General features: G+C 37.4%; 3 protein-coding genes across 3 annotated transcripts; 2 read left to right on the top strand and 1 right to left on the bottom strand.

Annotated features, from left to right (window-relative positions):
• Window positions 1–1,966: 1,966 nt before the first annotated feature.
• LOC129110785 (inositol monophosphatase 1-like) lies at window positions 1,967–9,087 on the bottom strand. The gene is made up of 9 exons (XM_054622995.1): window positions 9,043–9,087; window positions 8,723–8,824; window positions 7,443–7,576; window positions 6,642–6,746; window positions 6,025–6,070; window positions 5,701–5,809; window positions 5,384–5,492; window positions 4,314–4,465; window positions 1,967–2,762 (listed from the first exon to the last, which is right to left on the bottom strand). Exons 2-9 carry the CDS (start codon window positions 8,783–8,785, stop codon window positions 2,644–2,646), a joined length of 837 nt encoding a protein of 278 aa, XP_054478970.1. The 5' UTR covers window positions 8,786–8,824; window positions 9,043–9,087; the 3' UTR covers window positions 1,967–2,643.
• Window positions 9,088–13,966: 4,879 nt separating this feature from the next.
• On the top strand, window positions 13,967–17,407 carry LOC129111088 (ADP-ribosyl cyclase/cyclic ADP-ribose hydrolase 1-like). The gene is made up of 9 exons (XM_054623384.1): window positions 13,967–14,033; window positions 14,141–14,264; window positions 15,126–15,249; window positions 15,361–15,496; window positions 16,118–16,200; window positions 16,341–16,414; window positions 16,508–16,600; window positions 17,125–17,211; window positions 17,308–17,407. Exons 1-9 carry the CDS (start codon window positions 13,982–13,984, stop codon window positions 17,405–17,407), a joined length of 873 nt encoding a protein of 290 aa, XP_054479359.1. The 5' UTR covers window positions 13,967–13,981.
• Window positions 17,408–19,462: 2,055 nt separating this feature from the next.
• LOC129110584 (ADP-ribosyl cyclase/cyclic ADP-ribose hydrolase 1-like) lies at window positions 19,463–25,680 on the top strand. Its single transcript, XM_054622696.1, has 8 exons — window positions 19,463–19,795; window positions 21,044–21,170; window positions 21,260–21,395; window positions 22,120–22,202; window positions 24,273–24,346; window positions 24,854–24,940; window positions 25,124–25,207; window positions 25,297–25,680. The coding sequence occupies exons 1-8, from the start codon at window positions 19,617–19,619 to the stop codon at window positions 25,352–25,354; spliced, it is 828 nt and encodes a 275-aa protein (XP_054478671.1). The 5' UTR covers window positions 19,463–19,616; the 3' UTR covers window positions 25,355–25,680.
• The last annotated feature ends 941 nt before the right edge of the window (window positions 25,681–26,621 follow it).

The following is a 26,621-nucleotide window of genomic DNA, read 5'->3' as shown; positions in this document are numbered from 1 at the left end:
GGTGCAGTCCGCCCCTCCGCATGTGCAGTATCTGCAGCTCTGACTGAAAGGGCAGGGGAAATGCAGCGGGAGAATTTTACATGGTGTAATGGCTGTAAATGCTTTTATCCCTCTACTAAATCACAACGGAAGCAGTCAGTGTGTCGTTTTTTTTCCTAGCGTTTTATAGAGTGTCAGAGGCCTGTTTTCTATTAATTTGGTTTTTCCATTTGCCACAAGAGACACTTTCTTTCTTCATATTTTCGACTTTATAGATTTTTTTTTTTTTTTTATATAAAAAGGAGAAAAGACAGTTTATCAGTTTTTCTAGGTCAGAGCAAATAAGGACGTTCTATTTATGTTCTGAACACACGGCTGATACAGGCCACTGTCAGGATGTCAGCAAGGTGTGTAGGAGCCTTTGCTGGGGATTGAATACAGTGGAATTTTCCATTCTCCAATGCAGCGGTAGATAATATCAGATTTCTGAAGATATGTGCTGGTGAAGCAGCTTTTGTTTTGTCACGTTGAATCGGAGCAGTCTTGGCAGATTTTCTTACGACTTTGTTTCCCTTTTCTTTTGTGTTGGGAATGCTTTATTTACAGTTTGCTGTCATTACAGGGAATGACAGCAAACTCCCACATTTAGTCGAAGGAATTCAGTACTTTTCTTGCACACAATTCATACTTAGGTTTTACTTACGTTGCCAACGGGAGTCTTCAGTTTACGAGTATAGCCGACATGTGGATGCATGCTGACACCTGTCTCTGCACGGCTTTAATGACATGCATTTGCCCATCTGAAGAGTGTCAGAAAGAGGCTGGGCATGGCAGGAGATATTTATAGTGCTTTATTCTCTCACTTCATTATATCCATTCCGTGTATTTCAGTCTGGACTCAATAAAGAAGTTATACAACAAAGTTGGTATAAACAGACAGTGTGTGATGTTCATATCCTTGGATTAACTATAGAGCAAACGACTGATGGTACTGAAATTATATAAATGTATATATATATATGTGTGTGTGTGTGTGTTTTTTAGCTTTTTATATATCATTCTGTAGCTTCCCAGTGGTGTTTCTTATGTATTCAAATCCAAACATTCAAATTTAGCGGAAAGAGCGCAATTAAGTCCTGCCAAAACCGGAGGGGAAATCCATTAATCGCTCTCCATTGTCTTTGTATTTTGTGAGGGTGCCTCCTTGTCACTTTCATCTGCTAGCAAACGACAGAAAAAACACTAATAAGATGGAGACATTAGCAGGAAGTATCAGAAAACTGTGGGATCCCGTCACTCAGTATGCTTTTTGACAGGTTGCAACTCATGTTAATGTGAAACGTAGATGTAGCCACATTAGCTAACTACAGTAACTTGCTAATACATAGCTAACATTAGCTCACTAACAGCTAATTTATCAACTGCACCCTGGTAGACTTGTGGGCCAATCACAATTAAGACGCAACGCCAAAAATGAGTTGCCCGAAATACATTGGTTTCTAATGCTACGGCGCAGCTAGCGTGCGTTTCTTTCTTGCGCTGCATTTTTCAGGCGTTTTTTTAGAAGTGCATAAAAAGTTAAAATAATTTCCAACTTTTCAACACCAGGAGCGCAGTCTCACTGCTCGTCAATGTCACACTTGACAGAGGCAGCCAATCAAATCAAGCAAAAAGCGACTTAGCTACCTCACCGCTGGCGTCCTGTTTTTTTTTTTAATGCTGGTAGACGTGGAAGGAACGGACATTGATATTTGCGATATTTGCGATAATTATGTCATTTTCCCCTCCCTCTCATTCAACAGCAGAGCAACAGCAAGAGGCTGTTGTCTGCATATGGCTGCTTTGTAAGCGGGTTAGGGTTAGGTTGCGACGAGCTCGGTGTGTTCTGGGCCATAGGGTTACAAAATGATCATCACACAACACATAGGGTTGAGGTTACATGTTGCTGTCAACAAAGGCACAAATACAAAGAACCTTTTTTCTCTCTTTCTTTTAATCTTCAAAATAATATTAAAATAAATAAAAAAAAATCTACTGCATTGAGATTGGCAATGACAAAACTGAAATACCAAACACCTCACACACACTACACACCATGACTCAGCTAGTGATAGCGTGCACGTGATTCATAACCTTATTGATTAGCTCACTTTGGTAGCGTTTCTTGCTGAGTGGGCATCTCCATTTCAAAAGAAACAGTTCAGAATACATATGGACATGCCCTTTAAACAAATGTATTTTGAAATGAATCTAACTAAATACAATTTCCTGTGAAAAGCAATAATATTGGTCAAAACCTAAACAAATATATACTAAAATTACTACAATAGTGCTGTATGTACTTTAACAATGACATTGTTCTGACTGCATTGTTCCTAAAAAATGGCTTAAAACAAGTGTGTATTAGGAAACACAGGCATTATTCCACCATCACACACACCATTTATTTTATGTCCAAATAAGTTACAACAGAATAAAAGCATATACAACATAAAGAAAGCAGAAAGAGGGCTGAAATTCTAAAGCGCTGACTATCTAACAAACTTCAGAGGTAAGTTTATTGTTTTGGTTCTTAAGGCAATGACGAAATCGTGACTTGTTTAATACAAAAACAGTCCGGTGATAAAAACCTGTTAAGTTGGTAGAAGAGATGATGGAAATTTACTAGCCATCTGTGTCGTCTCTCCCAACGTGGAACTCTGTTACCTCCTTGGCGATGCGTTCTGCTATCGCTCTGCTGCTGGCGATGATCAGCCTCCGAGACATCAGATCAAACGGTCCACCTGGATGAAAGGCAGAAGACAGAAGACAAAGTCAGTAAGGCTGAAATAAAGTAGAACTTGACATTTTTTTTCTGGTGCAAGAATGTAAAAGTTAACATTTGTTTGTTATGTAAAGCTGAATAAACCAGCTTAGTCCTCATTGAAACATTTCCCTGCCTAGTAGAGATTTGTCACACCTTCGATGTGTCCTTGGGCAAGACACTTAACCCCAAGTTGCTCCTGAAGGCTTGCCATCGGTGTGGACTGGATGTTGCATGAATGTTAGTTAGAGTCTGATGGTGGCACCTTGCATGGTAGCCTGTCATCAGTGTGTGAATGGGTGAATGATATGTAATATACTACTGATTGTAAGTCGCTTTGGATAAATGCATCTGCTAAATGACTGTAATGTAATGTAATGTTTTCTGAGAGAATATATTTTCTAATTATACATTTATTTTCTTAGATTTGCACTGTTTAATTTGGGTTTTAACATATAGTTTTCTCAAAATGTCACTGTAAGCCGTTAAACTCAAGCAAAGAGGATGAAGCATCTGACGTGGCATTTGGAAAGTCGTTTCTCCTCACTGCTGTTAGTCTGCACTCACTGACCAGGTAATAAAAAGGGCAAAAAAACTATTTAAGTCAACTCTCCTGTGTAATAAGATTTATTACTACAGTCAAAGAATAAAACAATACTAGTCATTATAGCAACAGTTGAGCACATGAATGCCAGTGGATATTTTCTCCTCCATAGATCTGGTTTATTGCACCATCCAATCGATGAAACACAGATATTATATTCATTTTGAGATGCCCGTGCTTTAGAAGAACAATTGCTAAGTACTTCAGAAGAGGGAAAACAGTCATATATCAGATGGTGAAAGCGTCGGCGTCGGATTTCCAAGATCATGATCCTGCTCATCTTAAATTCTACACTTGAATTTCGACACTCTACGCTTAGATTTTAAGAGCGAAAGACGATCTGTGTTACAACCTTCAGTTATTGTCCAAGGAGGAAAGGATGTGCTGGAGGAAAACCGTTGCTTTACATGCAACAAGTTTGATCCCCCGCATACACACACACACACTCCTCTTCACTTTTTAAACATATAGAACAGAAGTCTTTGGGCAGAAACTAAGAATATGCTTTCTCTTTTATCTCTTATATCTCTTTCAATCTTCCTGAGCATCAGCTGTTTGGTCAGCCACGGTGTTGCCGAAATTTAACACCAAATTTCTCAAACCCCACTGCTTCCCGTTTCACCTACCAAGCCGGCAGCAACCCAACCACCCTCCCATCTTTAACGGTGTTTCACAGTCATTTGTGAGAACAGAGAGAGGGATGAAAACCAATAACAACGAGAATTAGTAACAATAAATAATTCATAAACATTTAATAACTTCTGTTGTGTTTGCCCGGAACAAACAGCAGCTTCTTTCCCTCACTGCTTTGTTCTGTTAAGCAATCTCCAGCAGTCCATCACCCTGCTGCTCGCTTCAGTCAGTTCCTCCAGTGACTCAGCATCCTCTAAGTTAAGCAAATAAGCTCAAGTCCTCCCGGTGACTCACCTGAAATGTCCATGATGACGCCTCCAGCCTCGGTAACAACCGCCGCCCCTCCAGCCATGTCCCAGCAGTGGATGCCCATGTGGTAGTAAGCATCGGCCGATCCGCACGCTACCAGACACATGTTGACAGCTGCACTGCCCGGGGAGCGGATACTGTGGACGGAAATGGGACGATGTCTGCTCTGCATTTGACTGAACCTGACACATTGTTAAAATCCTGGTGGTCTACTGAAGGTGTAGTGTGTTTTAAGTTATAGTCCTTAAGCACTCGAACAACATTTGTGATACTGTTTATGGTTGGCGTTTATTTTGGTGTTTGGTATTTCAATTTAGTACGTTTTTTTAATTTATTTTAATATCTTTTTTAAGATAGAAAAAAGGTTATTTGTATTTTTTGCCTTTGTTGATAGCAGCATGCCTCTATATAGTGCTTTCAATTTGTTAATTGCAGAGTCCCCCCCATTCTCAAACTGAATTCCGACTGCCTATTCTTGCAAAAAGGATTCATAGAAAAACAACACATGCATGTAAACCGAGGTTATTATTACTATCTATTTTTATCTCATCGATATCGGCCGCTCTGTTTCACTCCTAAAGCTACATAGGAGCTGTAATATATAACTGCAAAATGTAAACCGAAAAAAACCCTTTATTGTGAAGCAGCCACAGGAAACACGATGTTTATGGTTTTTGTTGACCAGAATCTTTCAATTAAAAAGTGTCTTCAAAAGGTTCATTTTTATCAGTTTCCAATAGTAGATGATTTGGTTTTATTTCAAAGTGAGAAATGGAACAAGAAGGAGCTGCCACAGAGCGCAGAAGGCGACAGGCTGCACACCTCAAACCTCAACTGATGTTGTGTGGAAAACTACTCGCCCACAGTGTGAAACATCAAATCAGATCGGCTGTTTCAATTATTTATTACTGACTTCTTTCTCTTTGTTTGTCGTACCGTACACCAGTTACTCTTGTGTTAAGGGAGTGTTTGCTGAACTACCGATCACAGGAGTCACCAGATCAAACAGGACTGAGATGTTAAGGATTACAACTTGTGCACAAACATGTATTTACCCATGCACAGGGATGGTGAGGATTTTCTCGACGTTGGCTAACATCGTTTTGAAATGCTCTTGATCCTTATTAAAGTTAATTTCCGTCAGCACCAGAGATCGGCTAATATCTTGGATGAAAGCACACAAAAAAAAAAAACACAGTCAACACTGGTTCACTCCTCTGAAAACACAGAATCACAGTTGCTGATGTACAAATACTGTCTCTGAGGTTTCACTGTGTACAGATGTCGGAGAATCTGGCTGTGACATTGCCTCCACCTGGTGGATTTGTTGAGAACAGCAACACTGAAGCCCGACGTGATTATCACTATTTACCTTCTTGTCCAGACACTTTGATTGGCTCTCCGTTGCAGAATGCTCCCTTCCCTTTGCGTGCCGTGTACATTTTGTCCTCGATGCAGCTGTAGACGATCCCAAACTCGATCTGAGACCGAGAAGCAGCACAGAAAACAGCTGTGATGCATGTGTTGTGTGAGGAGGGCTAAGAATAGAACTGCAGCCTCACAAAGAGAGACATCTACTGTACTACTCATCAGAAATTCACTGGGTTATTGGGGTGATTATCATCTTAAGGTTTCTTTTAATTAAGATGTGACAGTGTCAAAAAAAAACAATTGACTCACAAAGAATAAAGCATACCTCTTTCTTCACAGTGAAGCCAATTGATACGGACACAAAAGGGAACCTGCACAAAAGGAATTTACAATATAAGAAAAACATTCCTTTAATGAACTCCCTTTAGGTTTAAGCTCAGAGGATTCAATTTCTATTATCAGTTCAGTTTCATCTACATTGTCTAATTATCCCTGACGGAGAGGACAATCCAAGAGAGAACCCAATTAAAAGATAAAAATAGATAAGGAGCGACAAAGATAAAATAAATCCAGTGCCCTATCAGGCTTCTCCATGGTTTATGTGAGGGATAATGTGAGGCGAGCCGGTCATTACCACGAAATGAACCCAGGGTTCAGAGGGTGAGCCGGACCTCTAATGTGAATTAATAATTTAATACAAAATATTGATTTAAAAAGATTTCATTGATTTAAAACTTTTTTTTTTTTTTTTTTTATTTAAATATTATTTTATTCCTTCCGCTAAAAAAATTAGTCCTCTCACTGGGTACGGAGATCAGAGCTGTATCCATAGCAACGGTCTGTAATACATAACAGCGGCCTGCTAAGAAGACGTAGAATCCTGTAATCAACCAATCAGAATGGAGTATTCAACAAACCCCTGTCATAAACAGCAGGCAGTACCTGTGAACAAAGTTGGTGGTACCATCAATAGGGTCGATGATCCAAGTGGGACTGTCCGTCAGAACACTGGGAGCACCTGCCGCTACCGACTCCTCACCTATGAAGCTTCAAAATCAGATAGAAAAAGAAGAAAGAAAAAATATTTTTATGCATCATACAGGTGTTAAACCTCAACTGTAAAATCAATGATACTATTGCAATTTATACTGTATACGAGGTACAGTTTTCCATGTTACCGTGGCTACCAGTGAGGTCATGTCAAAAGCACTTTTTCTTCAACGTCAGGCAATTATAGCATCATAACACTATGCAGTTATTCTTGGTGGATATTTGACAGGCTGATTTCAGTATTTTAAGATACTACTGACACTTCTTAATTATGACTTATTTTAGTCCGACAAAAATAAAGAAATCAACAAAATAAAGAAAAAGATTCAGTATTTCGCAACCAGAATGTATTAGTAGTACTAATGTCTTAATATATACAGTTAAGTGAATAAATAAAATGTTTAAATTAGATTTATTATAAATTTAGATTTTTGGTGTGTAATCATTTTGCTTTTTGTGGCTCATGACATCAGCATTCTTACATTCTTCATAATACATCCAAAGTTTGGAAAACTATAATGCACATTACAAACAAAATAATCAAAGTGACATTTGATAAACGCAGCATTAAATACAAGGAAAAGAATATAAAGAACCAAGCTTTGAGAGAATGAATAAAAAAAACCTGTCATATGTCCTGCAGTACTTTCCATCGGTTCAAGTAGCACCACTCATGTCTCTCGAGTCAAATACCTGTGAGTGGGGTACTTTTCCTTGATGGAGGAAATAATGAGCCGTTCCACTCTTTGGTCCGTCTCGGTCACCAGGTCAACTGGCGAGCTCTTCTCCATGACGGCGATGTCCTTCTGGAGCGCCTCACGGATCACCTGGCAGAAGCACAACAATGACAAACTCAGCAAGGGGATTTTCTGGATGACTGACTACATCTGCTACTTTCATTAAACCCTAATGTGTTGTGGTCACATACTGTTGGCAGTGATGGGTCAGGGATGATAAGGTGTAAGCTCCAAAGTCTTCATTGTCACTTTACTAAAAGGTAGGTATATAACATTACTCTTGAATAAAACATAGCTGGATGACCATTTCAACTTTCCCTATTCACTTTGATAACATAAAAAAAGACACTTGTTCACCCTTATTTCTTTTTAAGAAATGCTTTCGCTTTGCAGCAAGTCAATTTGTTTTGTTTATATTATTTCTACATTTTATTTTGAAATTTGCACCACAAACTCATTTAATTTCATGGATGCTAATTGAACGGTCCTAACATTTGTTTATTTTTGTATTTGTACCATCTTTAAATCCAGTTTTTGACAAGTTTCCTGATATCTCTCGTAAATGCTTCCAACAGCTGCCTGACACTCAGGGTAGTACTCAAGAAGTACTACCCTACTCAAGAAGTACTACCCTGAGCCTTCCACTTAGCACTTATTGTATTTGTATTAGTTTGTTGCACTTATTGTATTTGTATTAGTTTGTTGCACTTATTGTATTTGTATTAGTTTGTTGCACTTATTGTATTCGTATTAGTTTGTTTCTGCACTATACTTTTGCTCTGGTTTATGCTCTTAGATGCTTGTTTAAGAAAGGAGATGCACTTATGACTTCTGGTGACTAGTAGTTCTCTTGAATACCTATGTTGAATACACTTCCTGTAAGTCGCTTTGGATAAAAGCGTCTGCTAAATGACTGTACTGTAATGAAATGACCCAAAATTAAAGAAATGCATATGTTTCTCTCAAATTTTCAGTCCAACCTTTGCTTTTTTGCAATTTAAACAACTGTTACACATAGTCAAACTCCCCCTTCATGCTTTGCAGGCCCTTGTTAATGGGCAATGCATGAATGTTGTACATTTAAATCATTTTCTTGGATCTCATTTCTGTTCACATATCATGCACCTGCAAGCCACTACAGCTGTAATGCAGAAACAAGTGGATGCAAGACTTAAATGAAGAGATTTCCAGAAAAAAGCATTAAAAAAAGAAGCATTAAAATAAGTATTTACTCACCTTTCCAGCATTTTTGGCGACTTCCACACAGTGATCCATGCACTCTTGCCAAGGATCACTCATGTTGATTTTGAGGTAATGACAGATTGTAAAGAGAGGTTCCTATTGAGAAAAACAACAGACACTCACACGGTTAGTTTACATGCAACCGACGAGCTGCAGGCATTAAAAGATTAAGAAGCAAGTAAATTGGCTTTTAAACAAATGCACTGGCACAGCTTTAAACATAACATTAACAGTTTAGCCAGGCAGCTTTGCAAAGTCTTCATTTACTTCATAATAAACTACAGATTCAATGGGCTAAAGCTAACTCAGCTCACCTTCACACCCGGAATGACTACTACTCGACTAGATTTGTAGCAAGTTTAAGGAAGGGGTGGGACTTAAGGTAAATCTCACGCTCTCATTGGTCAATAAATCCAGCTGGAGGTGAAATCGCTGTTCTCATTGGCTAGAAGGTTGTCACGTCACCATACAGGAAATAATGAGTCATAATGATTTGTTTTTAACCTTTTGACAGAAGCATTGATGTATCAGAAGGAGGCAGCAATTATGAATGATTTCTACAAGTGTGATGTTAGTCCTGTATAATAATAATAATAATAATAATAATAATAATAATAATAATAATCATAATAATAATCATAATCATAATCATAATCATAATAATAATAATCATAATCATAATCACAATCATCATAATAATAATCATAATAATCATAATCATAATCATAATAATAATACCACTAATAATAATAATAATCAATCCTAATATTTATATTTTATATTTAAATGTATTATATACAGTACCAGTCAAAAGTTTGGACATACCTTCTCATTCAATGTTTTTTCTTTATTTTTATTTTTACTGTACTGTATATCATATTCTCACTCTTTCCTACTTTGCACAGCAGCTGCTGCACACTTATTCTTCCATCGGGATAAATAATGTTTCTGTTGTATCTTATCTTTATCTTTTTAATCTGTTGGTGCATATTTCCCAGCCCATCTATAACATTCACGATTTATACTTATTTACTTATTTATAATACTTTTTTTTAATCTTGTTTTTCTTTTACTTATTTCTCTTGTTTGCACTATCCTCTCTGCTGCTGTAATCTTGCAAATTTCCCAGCCACCCTAAACTCGGCCTGTCAGAAGACTGCACTGAAGCCTCATGCATGGAGCAGCCTCTGTTAGTCCCCGACCACCCACAGACATTAACCACTGGGAGGAGGTGCTGTGCAGCCAAGGCCTGGTGGGACGTTGTTACTGGAAGTTGGAATGGAGAGAGTAAAATATTACAACTATTTAGCATACTTTTAATTTTGTTGTTGTTAAGTTTAATATTTATCTATAAATCCACAAAGCAGCATAGCCTAAAACTGCTATTTTGCTAAATATTGATGTGAAACTTACTAAACATCAACCTTATTTTTATTTATTTTTTAGGGTATTTAAATGAATCATTCTAATAAATATCCAATCAATTTTAGCATGCATGTGCAAGTTGTTTGAGAGAGCTTAGGGGAAATCATATGCCTTGTTTTAACAGTGTCATATAGTAAACATATAAACCCTTTTTTGTCCAGAAGGTGGCAGCAGCAGCACTGTTTGGGATCTAATGCACAAATATATTGGCTGTCTTGTGCAGAAACCTTTATTGCTGCAGGGTGATGTCATTTAAGGACATTCATATTAAAACCTATCTCCCTTTGGCCTAATATGAACATTCTTCTATGTGCAATAATAAGACTCTGCATATATAACTTCAGAACTACAATGGTAGTTGTTGTCACTTTAGTCAAGTAAAATTAAAATACGGAAAAGTAGGAATTGGTTGCTTTTCGGCATTTCTTACATTTTTTTAGTTTTGTTTGTGGCTGCTGTGTTCATAAAACAAGTTTAGGAATCATCATGAAGGACTTGTTTATGTATGTTTAGACTTCATCTCTTAGGGATAAAACTACAATTAAAAGCCCCCCAAATCATGAGGGAGCAAAATTGCAAAATAAGAATATTCTCAATGATTGTGAAAATAAATTTTAAAAAAAAGAGGCAACAAATTACACATTCCTAAATAAACTTAAATTTTGACTTTCATTTTTTATTATAGTGAAATATTGAATGGTATTAGTATTTTAACAGAAAACAGAGAGTGCCATGATACCTTTGAGAGTTCAAATTATATCCTATACTTTATATATCAGTGGAAGTTATTTCGGTATTAAGTTTTTTTTAACATTAAGCTTCCTTTTACTTGAGTTAATAATTCATAAACTTCCCCTAGTGGCAAGTTGTTGGTTCTACTCACAAGAAACAAATTACCACCCAGCTTACTGTACTGTACATTATGGGAAAGTACATTATATCATTAATATAGCGCATTTTCCAAAAGCTACATTTCAGTTTGTCAATGAAGCAGTGAATAATGTATGAAAGAGTAATTTAAGGCCTGAATCAGGTCTTGGCTTGTTATCCATGGAGGCTATATTCGGTTATTAACCTTCCAGCATTTTATGTCAATAAACTCTGGCAGGCTTTCTAACAATCTCTGTCCTCCTGTGCAGAGCGCTTAAATGCAATTAGCTTTTTCAACAAAAGGTCACTATCCTATCCCATCTGTCTTACATATTTACCCCTCAGGCCGACTTTATTGCACAAAGAGGTGGCAGAAATTCACAATCATCATTGAGAAGTCTGGCAACAGTTGGGCATTCATTAAATCTAACCTCCGACTGAAAGCACTGTTTTTTCTTTATTTTAAGAGAAGGCAGTAAAATGAGAATCACATTCAGTCAATTCACACTGTCTTTATTTGAAAACATTAAATGAAACTCTAAGTCTCTCTTAGACTCCCTACAATTTTTTTCTGTAGATACATATTTTGATGATAGCCGCAAAGCCAAAGCAGGCCCCTTTCTACCCCCCTTGCTTCTGGACCACACCCATCTCCAAACTCAATCCTAATTTTTATCTAAACTACATACCTATTAAGTTTCATGACAGCATGTGAATGGTGATAACATCTGTGCAAAGTACTCTTAACCATTTCTGTGGAAGTTCCTGCTACAGAAAGTGTCTGCAGAGACGTGACAACTCACCTCCAGTCTCAAAAGCTGTAAACAATAACAGCCTTGCTGTCGTGGCTTGTAATGACTTTCATTCAATCATTTAAAGCTTTATTAAAGCCTTGGAAATCATTGAGGTTCCCCTCATTTGCAATGATGACCAGAAATACACAGAGAAGATAGAAAATGAAGGGATAGCAGGTGTGATTTTTATCTTCTTATTATTTTTAGCATGCTAACATTTGGTCAAAGCTGATGTTTCCCCAAACTTTGAAGATGTTTGCCATATTATCTGCACAGAGAATTAACCAGTGTCTTGTTGCTGCTGTTAACTTTCCTCACAATGCAAATTCAAAAAAAGTGCTTCACAGGAATTGTATGAGGTCATTAGCAGACACATGACAAAACAACCAGATGGTACTTTTATTATAGCTGCTGATTTTAATCAAGCAAACTTCAGATCCGGTTTTCTTAAATTCCACCACTAGAGGAAGCAACACACTGGGCCCTGTGTACACTAATATTCCTGGTAGTTACAAAACCCTCAACCGATCCAACTTTGAACAATCAGACCACTGCCTACTTACGCCCAGCTCATTCAATGGGCCAAACCATTAAGAGAAACAGTTGAAGCGTGTACAGATGAGGCTACAGCTGCTCCAAAGGACTTTTTTGAATGTTAAGCCTGGCACATGATATATACGCAATATATCAATATAGCAATACGGTCACCCAGGGGAACAACCTTAATCGGGAACATCTTAATCAGCAAATGTGCTAAGGGATTTTTAGATCAAAACAACATTAAAAATCATTCCCTGACCAGAAAGCCTGAATTAATGGAGAGTTGAGGGCTTCACCTAGAGCAAAGCTGCCTTTCAGTCAGGTGAAAAGGAAGCATTCAGGATCGCCAGAGCAAGACTTAAAGCTGGCATCAAGGAGGCAAAGCAGACGCGCCAAGAAAGACTGTCAGACCCTGCTGCAGTAAAACGGGAGGTTTTCTAAAGGGTCTCTTTGGTCTGGTGCTCGGAAACACTACCGCTTTTGTCCACAGGGGCCGCCAAAATCAACACAAAATGAAAGTTCCCTGTTGTAGCTATAAGCATTGCAAGTAAAGTACCAACTATGAAAAGTGAAGGAAAAAGACTCTGTGTAATTGATGCATTAACCTGTGAGAACATTTTCATGTTGTCATTGTATGTTTTTCCCCATAAACCTCACCAAAAAGTAAAAAGTAGGAGGCTATACCTCACAGAATAACATTTACTTTTCAACAAAATACTGCTGGCTCATTTTGGGACATTTTGTCCTCCGAATTGAGTTGATGATAATAATGATAATAATAATGATAATAGTTGAGATTATCCAATGCTGAAGACAACAGCATATTTTTCCGTCAGCTCATCACACCATGACCCAGAGAACAGCGGACACTTTGTGTGGGGAGATTCTTATTGGTACCATAATTAGAGTCATGTGGATCTACCCTCTGCGACTGGAAGCTGGAAAAAAAACATCTCATCTGTCCTCAAAGCATGTCTCAGTGGGCTGTGTTTGTGGACATATAGAGACAAGACTCACGATCAAGTCAACCTTTATCCCTGAGAGGAAGGGGACACATCCGACATCACACCACGACGGGAATCAATTTGTGCAGAAATCTGACCAGAGCAAAGCTTTTAAAATCACAACCATCAAGCCATTTATTGCAATTTAACCTTCTGCATGGAACATGGTGAGTATTTACTTCTACTTTTTCTGACTGGTTTATAAAAGTGGGAATGTGTACCTACCTTCTCACGATATTTTATGATTGCATGTGCTAATTACTATTATTTAAAACAAAAATGTGTGTCTTTTGTGTATCTTCTTGGTATGCCACGAAGTTAGTTTTTTTCTAAAGGTCAGCCATCATTATTTCTTAAAATTTCCCCGGAGGGGTAAATGAAAAGCTGCCAGGTTTGACTGAAAAGAATAAACGTGGGAGGAAGTTTCAGTGGGAGGAAGTTTCAGTGGGAGTGAGTTTCAGTCCATCATGTAGCGACAAACACACACCTTGTGGGTTTTTAAGAAAGGACCTGCTGGCCTGTCAATCAAAAACTGATAAAGATGTTTTGTTGCTATCTACAGTGATGTGGATTAAGGCGTGTATCAACAAGAGGCTGAGGCAATCCAGGGTCTCACTATTATGAGCTCCTCTCAAACATCCGTGTACTCTGTAATGATTAGAGGGACAGTATGTAAGTAACTTTCCCACATTTCTTTATCTTTTATTTCTTTTGATATGCCCCTCCCAAATGTGATGTATAATGTTTTTATTCCTCCATCTTTGTGTCCACCTTCAAAGGGTTTATTATGTTGCTGCTCTGCCCCGGTCAACTGAGAGCACAGCTGGGGACTACCCCCCACATTAAACACATTGTGGTTGGAAGGTGCTACGATTACATCACACTAGTTAACCCCAGCTTGAGGTAACGTACTGCATGAGGACTAATACTCATGTTAAAACTTTTCCAATCTTGAATGGGACTCTAAGTTAATGACCTTTGACTTTGTCACCTGTGACTTTAACTGCAAAACTTGAAAAAACATTCCTCCCTAGGAAAGTAACACTAGTTCCGATATAATATTGAATGACTTGTTTTCTTCCCTTCAATTTCTTAGGCAGAAACAGAGATGGTTACTAATGAACGCGGGCATGTTGTTACGCATTTTATGAAAAAAAGTTTTATTTCATTGGAAATTCTGGCTGCATTCTAATACGACTTCAACAATAATTGTTAAGTTCAGAGGTTTGTGCTGGCAAACATGCAACAAAAACATTAGGGCTGCCACCAATGATTATTGTCTTTATTGATTAATCAATGGATTAGTTTCCTGAGTAATTGCTTGGTCTATAGAGCCCAAGGTGACATTTTTAAATGTCTTGTTTTGTCCAACTGACGTCCAAAAACCAAAATTTATCTCAGTTTACAATCATATCAAAGTGATAAACCGGCTAATATTCAGATTTTAAAACATTGAACAAGTGAATTTTGGCATATTTCATGATTTAATAGATTCATTGTTTGTGCTATGAAATGCAGAATCCAAGGTGACATCTTCAAACGTCTTGTTTTCCAACCAGCCTTTAAAAACTCAAAGATATTCTATTTCCTGTGACATAAAACAGAAATAAGCATCACCTCTTCCCCTTATAAGAAGCTGTCGAATACAAAATGTTTACCTTATTTTTCTTGATTGAGCGGGTGTAATGATTAATTGATTAGCAAAAATGTTGCATATAGATTTTCTGTCAATGGACCAAATGATTGACTGTTCTTTATGTGTAGGTTTGACTGTGAGGAGATCTGGAGACAGTTTGAGGAGTCGGTTGTCCATCAGTCCTCTTGTAACGTGACGTTGGATTATCATCAGATGTTTGATGCGATTCCACAAACGTTGCCTTGTGATCGGGTGAGAAGAGCTCCGAAATGAAAAGTGTATTGTTCATTGTTCACCGATACCTCATTAGATTGAAGACATTTGAGTTAAGCTGCCTTTTTATTTCCATTCTCTTGTGTCTAGTGTCTCTTCTGGAGTAAAACCAGGGAGCTGATGCACAGTTACAAAGCTCATTTACGTCACTTCTGGACCCTGGAGGACACGCTGGTTGGCTACATGTTCAACGACCTCGTCTGGTGTGGACAAGAGGAAGACTCCGGTAGACCGTTTTTTTAGTTTTGACAATAACGAGAACACTGAAGAAAAATAAAAGAGGGATTGTCTCTTCTAAAACAGTCACAAATAAAATATTAAGAGAATCATCTGGCCATACCTTAACAAGAATTTTCCTCTTTCTTGTCAGATTAATTATTCCCCCGAAAAATCACGTTCGAGTCAATCAAGTTAGGAAAACACTGAAGTAACGCAATCATGATATAATGTTTCCCATAAATTACTGTGTTGAAGTTGAGGTACAACCCTCGATTTGTCTAAGGCAAAACTAAAAATTCCCCCCAAATTTTTTTGATATTAACTGGTGTACATAGTGAAACATGTAGCTGCTAAATGGTCAGATATTCCCCCAGGAGTTGGTAGAGACCAAAAACAGAGCTAAAAGGCTTTGTGAATATTGGACACCACATCAAATGAATCCTAATGCTCCATTCTTTTGAAATCTTGACAGCATGTTTTTTTACACTATTAGTGCTGAGTGAATAACTGCATGTCCTTGCATTTCAACACCTAAAGTTGTTCTTCTCACCATTCATTCATGTCTAATTTGTATATTATTAAGGCGACGTCACTTCATTAAACTAATAGCTGTGAACTTGACACACAGGTTTTGATTTCAGTCCTTGTCCGGCGTGGGCGGCATGTAGACATCACCCAGTGTATTCCTTGTGGAGACAAGCATCGCAAAATGTGAGTTTACTGTCCAAACTGCTGAAAAGTTTCAGTACAGTACAAACAGCTGTGTTGTTTATCATTCTTATGCAACAGACTGCTCCAAAAGCAGCAGTGGAATAATTGCTCTCATGTGAATTTCTTCACCTGTTTGTTAGTTTGCAGAAATGGCATGCGGTAACATCACTGTACTTCTAAATGGGTCCATCGTCAACGCCTTCAATAGGAAAAGGTATATAAATACATTAAGAAGCAACTGTTTTAGCAAAGATGTTTGTTGAGTATGTATAAAATATATATTTCTTTCTTATTTTTCAAAACACAGCATGTTTGGAAGTGTCGAACTGGACAGTCTGGACCCATGCAGGGTGGATTATGTCAACATAAAGGTGGTGACCAATCTAGAGGGACCTTTTATGTGAGGAAAAAACCCACTGATATGTGGTGTTAGTAAAGTAAACTGTTGGATCTAGACCAAGAGCACAAAGTACACACCTTTTATAAAGGTTGTGTAAAGTATAACTAATGATTTACTAATCATTCCATGCCACCAGATAACAACCAGAGCTTTAATTCATCACAAAGACACTTAAAATGGACAACTTCTTTGGAATTTGGACCAAAATCCATTTGATTACCTTGTAAATACTTTTAACTGCAAACATTCTAACATTCTAACATTTGTTAGAATGTTTAAAACCCCACAAATATCAGACTATCTTGGAAAATGACAATAAAGCTGAAATGAATTGTGACCGAAATCAAAGGATAAACCAAGGAGTCACTTTTTAAATGAATTATAGCTGATCTATAAATTATTAATATTATTATTATCAACCATTGTTATTACCATTAGTTACATCTTTATCGAAGGTGACTCATCAAAGAGTGGTTAATAATTGAATCCACAAATCAAGTCCCTTGTTACTTCCTCCTCTATAGAGAATCATGTAGTCAAGGATCCATAGTAGACCTGATCCAGATCCTCCAGGCCAGGGGTTTCCGCTGGACTTGCACAGACAACGACGAGTGAGTGAAGTTCATCAGTTTAATACAGATACACTTGTTGTTTACAGATTAATAATGAACTTCCTGATGAGTAATACAAATGGTATTTGTCCACAGGACCCTGATGATCCTTCAGTGTATCGTGAACCCCAAACAGTCCTCCTGCCAAAGATGTGCAAACAGCTTCTCACACAGAAAGGGCCTCACGTTTACCTGAATCACCCACAGACCTAACATGTGTTCTGATACAATTTGAAGCTGAGTGCTCATTAACAAAGCCCGGGACCCACACTGACCTTGAAGTTTACATCCCCTGGACCTACAGTTACACACTTTTACACAACTCTACAACTCCACTACACTTGACACTTTAATAACACACTTGTTTTAACATACTCTTAATTTGTTTGTTTACCATATTGAATTGGAAATGATGATATTTTTAAGTTATGTCTTTTACTATTATACTGTGTTTACTTTCATGCACCAATCACCAAATCAAATGTATTGTATATGTAACGTACTTGGCAATAAAACCGTTATTGATATATGATTACAAAATATACCTAACCAACCAAAAGTACTCATTATGCAGACGGGCCCATTTCCGGATAAAATGTATCATTTAATTAATGCAACTGATGCATTAATGTGTGCATCACTTTATCGTTGCAGCTGTTTAATATGGGGCCAATTTTGATTATTAACTTTTGTATTATCGATCAGAAGCTGCAATGTTACTTTCAACTAAAACTATTGGACAAATTTATTGGAAAGTAAAATATTTGTCTCCATAATGTACAGAAGTATATGAGAAAGTAGTATGAAATGGAAATACTATTATTTTAGTGCTGTTGAGTAAAGTTACTCTCCACCACTGATCACCATACATGTCATTTATTTATGGTACAAGCTAATTAGCGCAATAAACATCCATTAAATGATAAACCTGCATCATTTGCTCATTAATTAAGTAATCCTCCTGCATAAACAGAGATGTGGAACCAGTTTACTGGAGTGTTTAGCCTTTAGTTCTACTTACACTCAAAGGTCGGTGGCATTTTACAACATGCTCACTCATGTTCGCTACTGAAAGCTCCTCCTTGACCTTTGAGTTCCTTCAGAAGCTGATAAGCATTTATTTACAAGAACTTCACCCATCCACAGTAGCAGCTCCTTGGTTTGAATGTCTATTATGAATCTGCCATTATGCATCATACAAAAACAGGTTATAGAACAAGAGCAGACAAGTTGGAAAACCAGGCTGGATGTACAATGAGTGGAGCAAAATCAGTATTTAGTTTATTTATGCATCTATATTTTTATAATTATTGGAAATATTTAACTATCTCTTTAATCATCCATTAGTATTTTTACTTGACCCCAGTATTTATTAAAAAAAATCCTGGATTAGGCCTGCTTCGCATAACACACTGAAGCTATTTTGTAAAAATGTACTTAAGTAAAGGTAACAACCGCACTAAAAAGTCTTATCTTCATTCTTCATATATGATAATACATCAGAATGTATTGGTTGTATTATGTATTAACAATCTGAATTAGCAAAATAACTACAGATATCAAATAAATGAACACACAGGAACACAAACCTGTAGACATTAATCTGTACACTTTTAACATTGTCTTTGTTGAGTTTCCATTTTATTTTCACTTTTGATTCACATCTGGGGCCTAAGGTCAGACGAAGATGTATGCAAATAAACTTAACCACTGAACCACTGAAGAGGATAGCAAACTCGTAAAAAAATGACTCCTGCTTTTGGTTTTATATTCGTAGGTGTAGGCCACAAGATGTCTTATCTCTTATATGTGTGAACCGAAGTCGTGTGTGTGCGACACAGACAGGAACATAAAGTGTATAAAAAAATCCTGGATTAGGCCTGGTTCGCATAACACATTTAAGCTAATTTAAAAAATATGTTTTTTTAAAGGGTTCCTTACTTAAGTTAAGGAAACACCACACTCTTAAAATACTCTTGCACAAGTAAAAGTACAGAAGTCTTATCTTCATTCTTCATATATGATAATACATCAGAATGTATTGGTTGTATTATGTATTAACAATCTGAATTAGCAAAAAATAACTACAGATATCAAAATAAATGAAGAGTATTTGCCTCTGAAATGCAGTGCAAGTGCAAGTATCAAGAAAAGGGAAACACACAAATACAAGTTCCACAAAGTTGTCCTTAAGCACACAGACTATCTGAGTAATTGCACAACTTTATTTCCTACCAGTGCTTCACGGTCAGTGTGTGTGATCCTCGGACCTCACATTGTGCAGCTCCACCTCAACAGATTCCGTTTGTGCAGCTCCTCCATAAATAGACTCAAGAGAGAGCCGACGACACACCGGGCTGAGAGCCAGACTCCCGGGGTGACTCAGACTGTTGGGAGGACTCGGAATGGAGAGTGGAGAGAAGAGCCGCAGGAGACTTTGTCGGATTGTCGGTGTGGTCGCCGTCCTGCTGCTGGTCGTCATCCTCGCCCTGGTGTTGGGACTGACACTCGGGCAGAAGGCACCAACATTTAAGGCAACATTTATTGCAAAGTGTAAGGCGTTCAATGCCTCAATGGTCCACGAGTAAGTGCGTTTTTATGTGTTTTTATGTTTCTGTACTGATATCACTGAATGTATAGAATGAACCACACGACATGGAGACTGAGAATAACTCAGTTTGGAACACAATTTAAGATGTGTTAAATAGTTGCAGTAAGTACTAGTGTGTGGTGCTGTTGTACTGAGTTTGCATTGTTCTGTCCATCTCATTCATATCGATTAAGGTGAAATAAATGACTGAAAAAGCTTTCTGGATGTAAAAATGGATGGATGGATGGATATATAACTCTTTTTTTTTTATCCCTGATAGGAAATGAAGTGGTCATAGCAGCAAAATGCATTGAAATACAATAAAGACAACAATACATTGACAACAGGTGCATGAACACAGCTAAAATGACACTAGAATAAAGAAAGATAATTCAAGTGTCCTTGTATTCCCTATGAGCAAACGGTAGGGTGTAGGAATACGTAATACTCTTTAACAAATTAAAATGCAGTAATAGTAATAAGTTAGAGTGTGTGCTGGCACTGCTCGCAAGCTCGAGCGATTTTGGCATGTACCAGTGATACAGATAATGAAGACGGATGGATGCATTGATTTTAGGTGCTTTCTGGGAAGTAATGAAGTACATTTAATGCTGAAGTTGGAGTTCTGTTTGGTACTCTGATCATTGATGACTAGACTGGCTTCCTTATTGTACATTGTTAGTGTCTGTCCACTGTGTAATGACAATGTGTCTTAATTACCTGTATAGTTTTAAGCCAATATTGACATTCAACAATGACCCAGTTTTCACATAGTTTCTTTATAATGTTAATACTTTTATCTATAGAGCGCTTTTCAAAAAGTAAATTCTTCACAAAAAACATAACTCCAACTGGTGTAAAGTCATCAAAATCATCAAATGAAGGAGGGAGGAAATGCCCTTCTTCTTTTGGTCAAATTAATAAATATAGCAAATAAACATATTCAAAACATATGAATGGTGAGCAGGGCTGATCCACAAGCACATTCATATTTTTGAAATATTCAACTACATTATGCCTCAAAACTACGCTGAAACTGATTGATAATATGGACTGGACTTATTGCTTCTCATTTTTTCTCATCTTTCTTGAAATTGTTTATTTTCCCATTTCCTAAACTCAAAGTACACTGTAATTCATACCCAGCATGCACCAGATTTGGTCCTACACCTCAACCTTTTCCTTCACTATGAGGTTGACCCTTGTTCCTGAGACTAAGCAGCACTGTCCTTTTTTTTTCAGAGACGACTGTGAAAAGTTATGGGGTGTTTTTGAACAAGCCTACGTCGGGCTGGACCCTTGTGAGGTTCCCATGGAAGCCTACGACCCTTTGATCGCCGCCGTCCCCTTCAAACTCGAATGCAAAAGAGTAAACACAGCTCGTCACAAGACTGTCTGTCCGTGTGTACCTTATCCACTCTTTATTAATGCAGCACAATGCATTTGTGTGTTTTTTAGATGATGTTCTGGAGCAAAACCAAGGATGTGGTCCATGAATTCACTAAGAAGGGAGATTGTTTTCTCACTCTCGAGAACACTCTGTTGGGATCAGTGCTGGATGGTCTGACCTGGTGTGGAAAGAAGGGCAGCAGCGGTAAGACTCTTAGTCCAGAAGACAACCTTAGTATTATCTACAAAATAAATTAAAAGATGAAGGACAGAAAGAAGAGTAGCAGCAGTCATTTTACTGTTAAGTTAACTTGTACTATTTGACATCAATAAATATGTTTTTAATTATTTGTGCGTCAACTTAACTAGCTGCTGGCTATAGCTCTTATCGTCTACCAAGTGTAGTCCCCAACATGTTTAAACTATACCTTTTAATTTACGATTCTCATCCAGGAGATATTGTAAGAGTATTTATTTTTTGGGAAGGACACATTTGCCTTCTTGAAACGAGTTAGGTGAAAAGATCAATCCCGCTCTCATGTATGTTAATATGAAGCTACCAGCTTTTCCTGTTTCCAGTCTCTGTGCAAAGCTTAACTTACCCAAATAGCTGCTGGCTATAGCTCTTGTTGTCTGCCTTTCTGTAAGAAACAAGTGTAGTCCCCAATATGTTGAACTATGCCTTTTCATTTCTAAAACATTTGATTTTTTTGTATGTTGGTGCACATCATAATTGGTTTATGGTGCTAATATCATCTCTTTTTGACATTTGTTTCACAGTTTTTCTTTTTTTTTATGCATACAGTTTGGATTGTTTGACCTCTGCTTGTTTTTATCACTTATTTCGGTCTCAAAATGGGATGTCCTCAGATTTTCTGTTTTGTTTTATTGAAATGCAAATATTGTTGACACTTGGTTTGTTGCTGTAGAAACGTTCACTACCAGCTGCCCAGGATGGGACGACTGTGTGAACAACCCTGTTCGCTCCTTTTGGAACAGAGTCTCAGCTGCTGTAAGTTATCAACAGGAATGCTCCATCGTTTTGGCAACAAAACGACAGTTGTGGGATCAAGCAGTGGTTAAAATAACACATATGTGGAGCACGAGGTGAACTATCTCCTGGGTTAAGTGTTTTCGATGGAGGAGGAAAGAAAAAGGTCAGTCAGCCTGGTTCTTCATCAATGAGGCTTTGTTTCCGTCTCCATGGAGCCACATTGCATAGCTCTCTCCTGAGCGAGCAGTGGCAACCCACACAACCAGAGCAGCCCTGGTTTGGTTTGTCTGGGTTTTATTCTGTGATAAAACCACCACATAAAATCACTTTTCCACATATTCACCAAACAAGAAACAAAAACAAACAGATTCAGTCCAACATAAAACATGGACATGCAGAAACACAAAACGAACCATAAAAAGCATGAAAAACAAAAACACAAAAAGTGTTTTGCATTAAATTTGAAGCATGACAGAATAAAAATAGTTAAAATATCTTTAACATCAGCTGTAGCTAGGATCTCTAAGAAAGTACTACTGCTACGCAGTTGGTATGATATTAAGCAAACCCAACCTTGCGTCACCTCAGAATGTTGTAAGTGTAGCAAGACAAATTGCTAAATCTTGGATTTCTTTTTCGACTCAGCAAGCTGCGATTATAACCGGTAATTTTGTAATAAAAATACATCAAACGATGATGTGAAAAATAATGTGAAAGGGGTTGCTTCTTATGAACATAAAGAGAATCATCATCCGAATCTCCAGCTGTCCTGAACAGAGCTTGGTATTGAGTTTCAGCACATTGTTGAGCTGTCCGCTCTCACAGGGTAACTTGCAGCTGCAGCAGGCAGCAGCTTCCCCCAAAAAAGTCCTTAATATCCAAAAAGCCAAATATTGCTTTCAAGAGTGGGTGGAGACCAAAACCAGAGCAAAAACAGCGTAAATATTGGACTTACATTTATCAAGTGAACAGAAACATGCTTTTGAATAATCCATAATATTGATCCGTAACTGTTGGATGTGTAAACAAACAAAACTTTATCTACTTAGATGTGATGATAGGTCAGTGTTGGGTTCATAGCTTGTTTCTTCTGCCCCCAGGTGGCCTAAAACAATAATCAGCTATTGCAGGTTTAAGAATAACAACTCATAGGAAAATTTTGCCTCACACCAACAATGAAATATTTATATATTCATCACTTTGTTGGACTACATAAAAACGTAAATAATACAAAAATAGTCATTGGTGTTTCATCTCTACTGACTTTTACAACACTGTCAGCATTAAATAAAGCAGTAAGCCTGTGTGTGTTCATAGTGAAACTGACATTTTTTTTAAAGGAGCAGGATGACCACACCCAACAGTGATGTGAGGGAGCAGGATGAGAAGAGAAAAAGAGATACGTTTAAGAAATATGTAAACAAGAAAAAAATTATTATAAATGAAATGGGGCCAAGTACTCAACTAGCCAGTTGAGTAGTTTTTGTTATGCTTGGAATGTGTTGCCATTCACCTCCTTATTATCTCCTCTGTGAAATATTTCCTTGTGTGGGAAATTCCTAAAAACAACGTGGTTGTTTTCCAAACCGTTCCAGATAGGAAATCAATGCTGCTTTGTCTTCTCCCTGATTTTCTTCGGAGTGAATACCGTAAAAACTCAGGGTGGATCTTAACAAATAAGAAGACGTGTGTTCACAAAATGCCTATACTGAAACGGTGATTGGTAAAATGATGCAGCATTATGACAGTTAAACAAACATTAATCCCAAATGTGGTGATCCTTTGTATTCATATAACATATCGACTGTTTTGCATCTGTCGGTGTGTGTTTGTTCACCTGATTAATTCCAAAAGGTATAGTTAATATAATGACAAAATAATGGACTAATAAGTAGTGTAAAACAGCCTCTTTCTTCTAAATAACAACTGTTTATTGGACCTATTTTAAGAACAGATAACCCCAAATCAGTTGATTTTGGTTTTACACTGTATATATTCACTGCTGCATGAATCATAAATGTCTACATTGCAAAATAAATAGTGGGTCAGTAATGTGAGTCTTAAGTGCATTTTCGCTCATGTGTGTAGTTTGCAGATGCTGCATGTGGTGACGTCTCAGCGATGCTGAACGGATCCATCGCCACACCATTCAATCCTACAAGGTGAGCTGATCTGCACCTCTTGTGTTGTCAGTTTTATCTTTTCAGAGGTTCATTCAGCCAAAAAACAATCAGCATTATTATAAGAGTGATTGTGTGGGTTACATGCAATATAGTATACATGGTTTTGTCTTAAATCATTATGATTCTGCTCAGAATGGCTTAAATGTGTGCATTTTTTCATATTAGATATAAGGCGCTCTGCAGCGTGAGAATAATTCTCTCAGATTACCACATCCTCAAATTAGCAACTCAGCAGGAAACAAACAAACCAAAATGATGACGATGCAGAATTAGTGAAGTAAAACTTAGTGTGTAGTTGTGGCTGGATATTGTTGGTGTCATTTCATCTCCAATAATCAAGCATTTAAATATTATTATAAAGTAACATTAGTGAGAATTATGTACACAAAACATCTGTAAATTATATTCCTTTCATATCACATCCTTTGTGCTATTTTCTTCTTTCCCTTTGCTGACTAAATTGTGCTCTTTTATTGTTGTTGTCAGTGTGTTTGCCAGCATCGAGGTGAAGCGGTTCAAATATCCCAGGGTGAAAAGCCTGAATGTTGTTCTGGTCACACAGGCGAACTCTGTGTAAGGTTTTCTCCTCACACACAAGACTTCTGCAACATTATCGTCCTTTTTTGTAGTTCATGTTGAATGTGATAAGTGCATAAATGTTCTGTGTTTTCTTCCACAGTGGCTAACTTTTGCTCAGATACAAACTTATACTGAAATAATTGATCCTAAAGTCATTTTTTGTGTTTTCTCTTCAAGGACAAGCTGCACAGATGCATCTTTAAAGGATTTACAGAAAGAGCTGGATCAAGGAATTACATATAACTGCAAAGTAGTGTCTGAGTACGTACAGCAAGTTTGTGTGAGAGGACGTCACCACATGTTAATATATGTCGACTACATGTAATCTGTCTCTCTCTCTCTCTCTGCAGAGCTCGGCTCGAGGAGTGCAGCTCTAATAAGACAATACCATGTGGAGCCTGTTGGTGAACAACATATCAGAGCATATGAGACACAATAATAACCAGCTGTGAAGATCATCTCTGTTAAATCTTTGTATATTAAATATCGTGCTAGTTTGCAGTAAATTATTTTTATAACTGAGGGCCAGTTTGACTTAATGTGAAATGTTTTACATGAATGTCACTCACACATTGTTATGATATGAGAACGTATCATTAGGTTTTAAATCAAATCTTAAGAGTAGAGGTAAAGTGCCGTGCACTGTAGCGTGAATGAGCAGTGCTGCTATCTAATTCCACTGATAATCATCCTCCCACCTGGTGGCAGAATTGCAAATGTTTTTAAATAAAATGTTAAAAAATGAGGCTGTGAAATCATTTTTGGATTCTAAAGTGTGATATGATTATTTATGTGAAACATGTTTTATGAGCAAAAGAACACATTTAACATTAATCCCCCGAATCAATATTTAATAAAGTAAATCACACTTGAACAGAGACAGGAGATTTCTGATCTCTCCCCATCTATAAACACTTATCATTCACATGGTGACACCTGACCTTTGATCCTATTGGCTTACATAATTGCAAAAGATAAACACTAGAAGCCATATTCATGGATTTTGCTTGTTATCTAACATTCTTTGCACCACTTTAGTTTGACATTGTTAAAAACTTGTATCAACTTTTTTTACTTAGTATTTATTTTGTATTTTTTGCCATTAAGAGCTTTTAGGATTCAAAATCAACGCCACGTCACTGCAGCTGTGTTCACAAATATTTCAGGGCAAGGATCCGCCTTTATGTCATGTTATAGGATGAGGCACAGATAACATAAGAGAGGATAATAAAATAATTTAATATAGTTATTGCTCATGACTTAGTTAAGAACCTACATGACAAAACCATCTGCATTCAATTAAATTCAATTAAATTAAATGTATCTTGTTTAGCCCAAAATCACAAATTAGCCTCAGAGGGCTTTACAATCTGCACACATACAACATCCTGGGCCTAGTAGAACATCTTCAGTTTTGTCTGAGCTTAACATCAAGAAATTGCAGGTAATCCAGGTATTTATGTCCTTAAGGAATGTTTAGCGAACTGCTTGATCTGAGAGATATAACTGGGTGTCATCTGCATAACGATGAAAGTTTATGGAGTCATTTCTGATAATATTGCCTAATGGAAGCACATGTCAGACATTTGAAAACAGCCTGATTCATTAAAGGAGCCTCACAGCCATCTTTATCAGCATGGGGTCTGATCTTTCTAGTTCTGTAGGTCTTTTAGTG

This window comes from Anoplopoma fimbria, chromosome 21 (assembly GCF_027596085.1).
Source record: "Anoplopoma fimbria isolate UVic2021 breed Golden Eagle Sablefish chromosome 21, Afim_UVic_2022, whole genome shotgun sequence".
Lineage (NCBI taxonomy): Eukaryota > Metazoa > Chordata > Actinopteri > Perciformes > Anoplopomatidae > Anoplopoma > Anoplopoma fimbria.
This window is presented reverse-complemented; position numbering and strand designations above follow the sequence as displayed.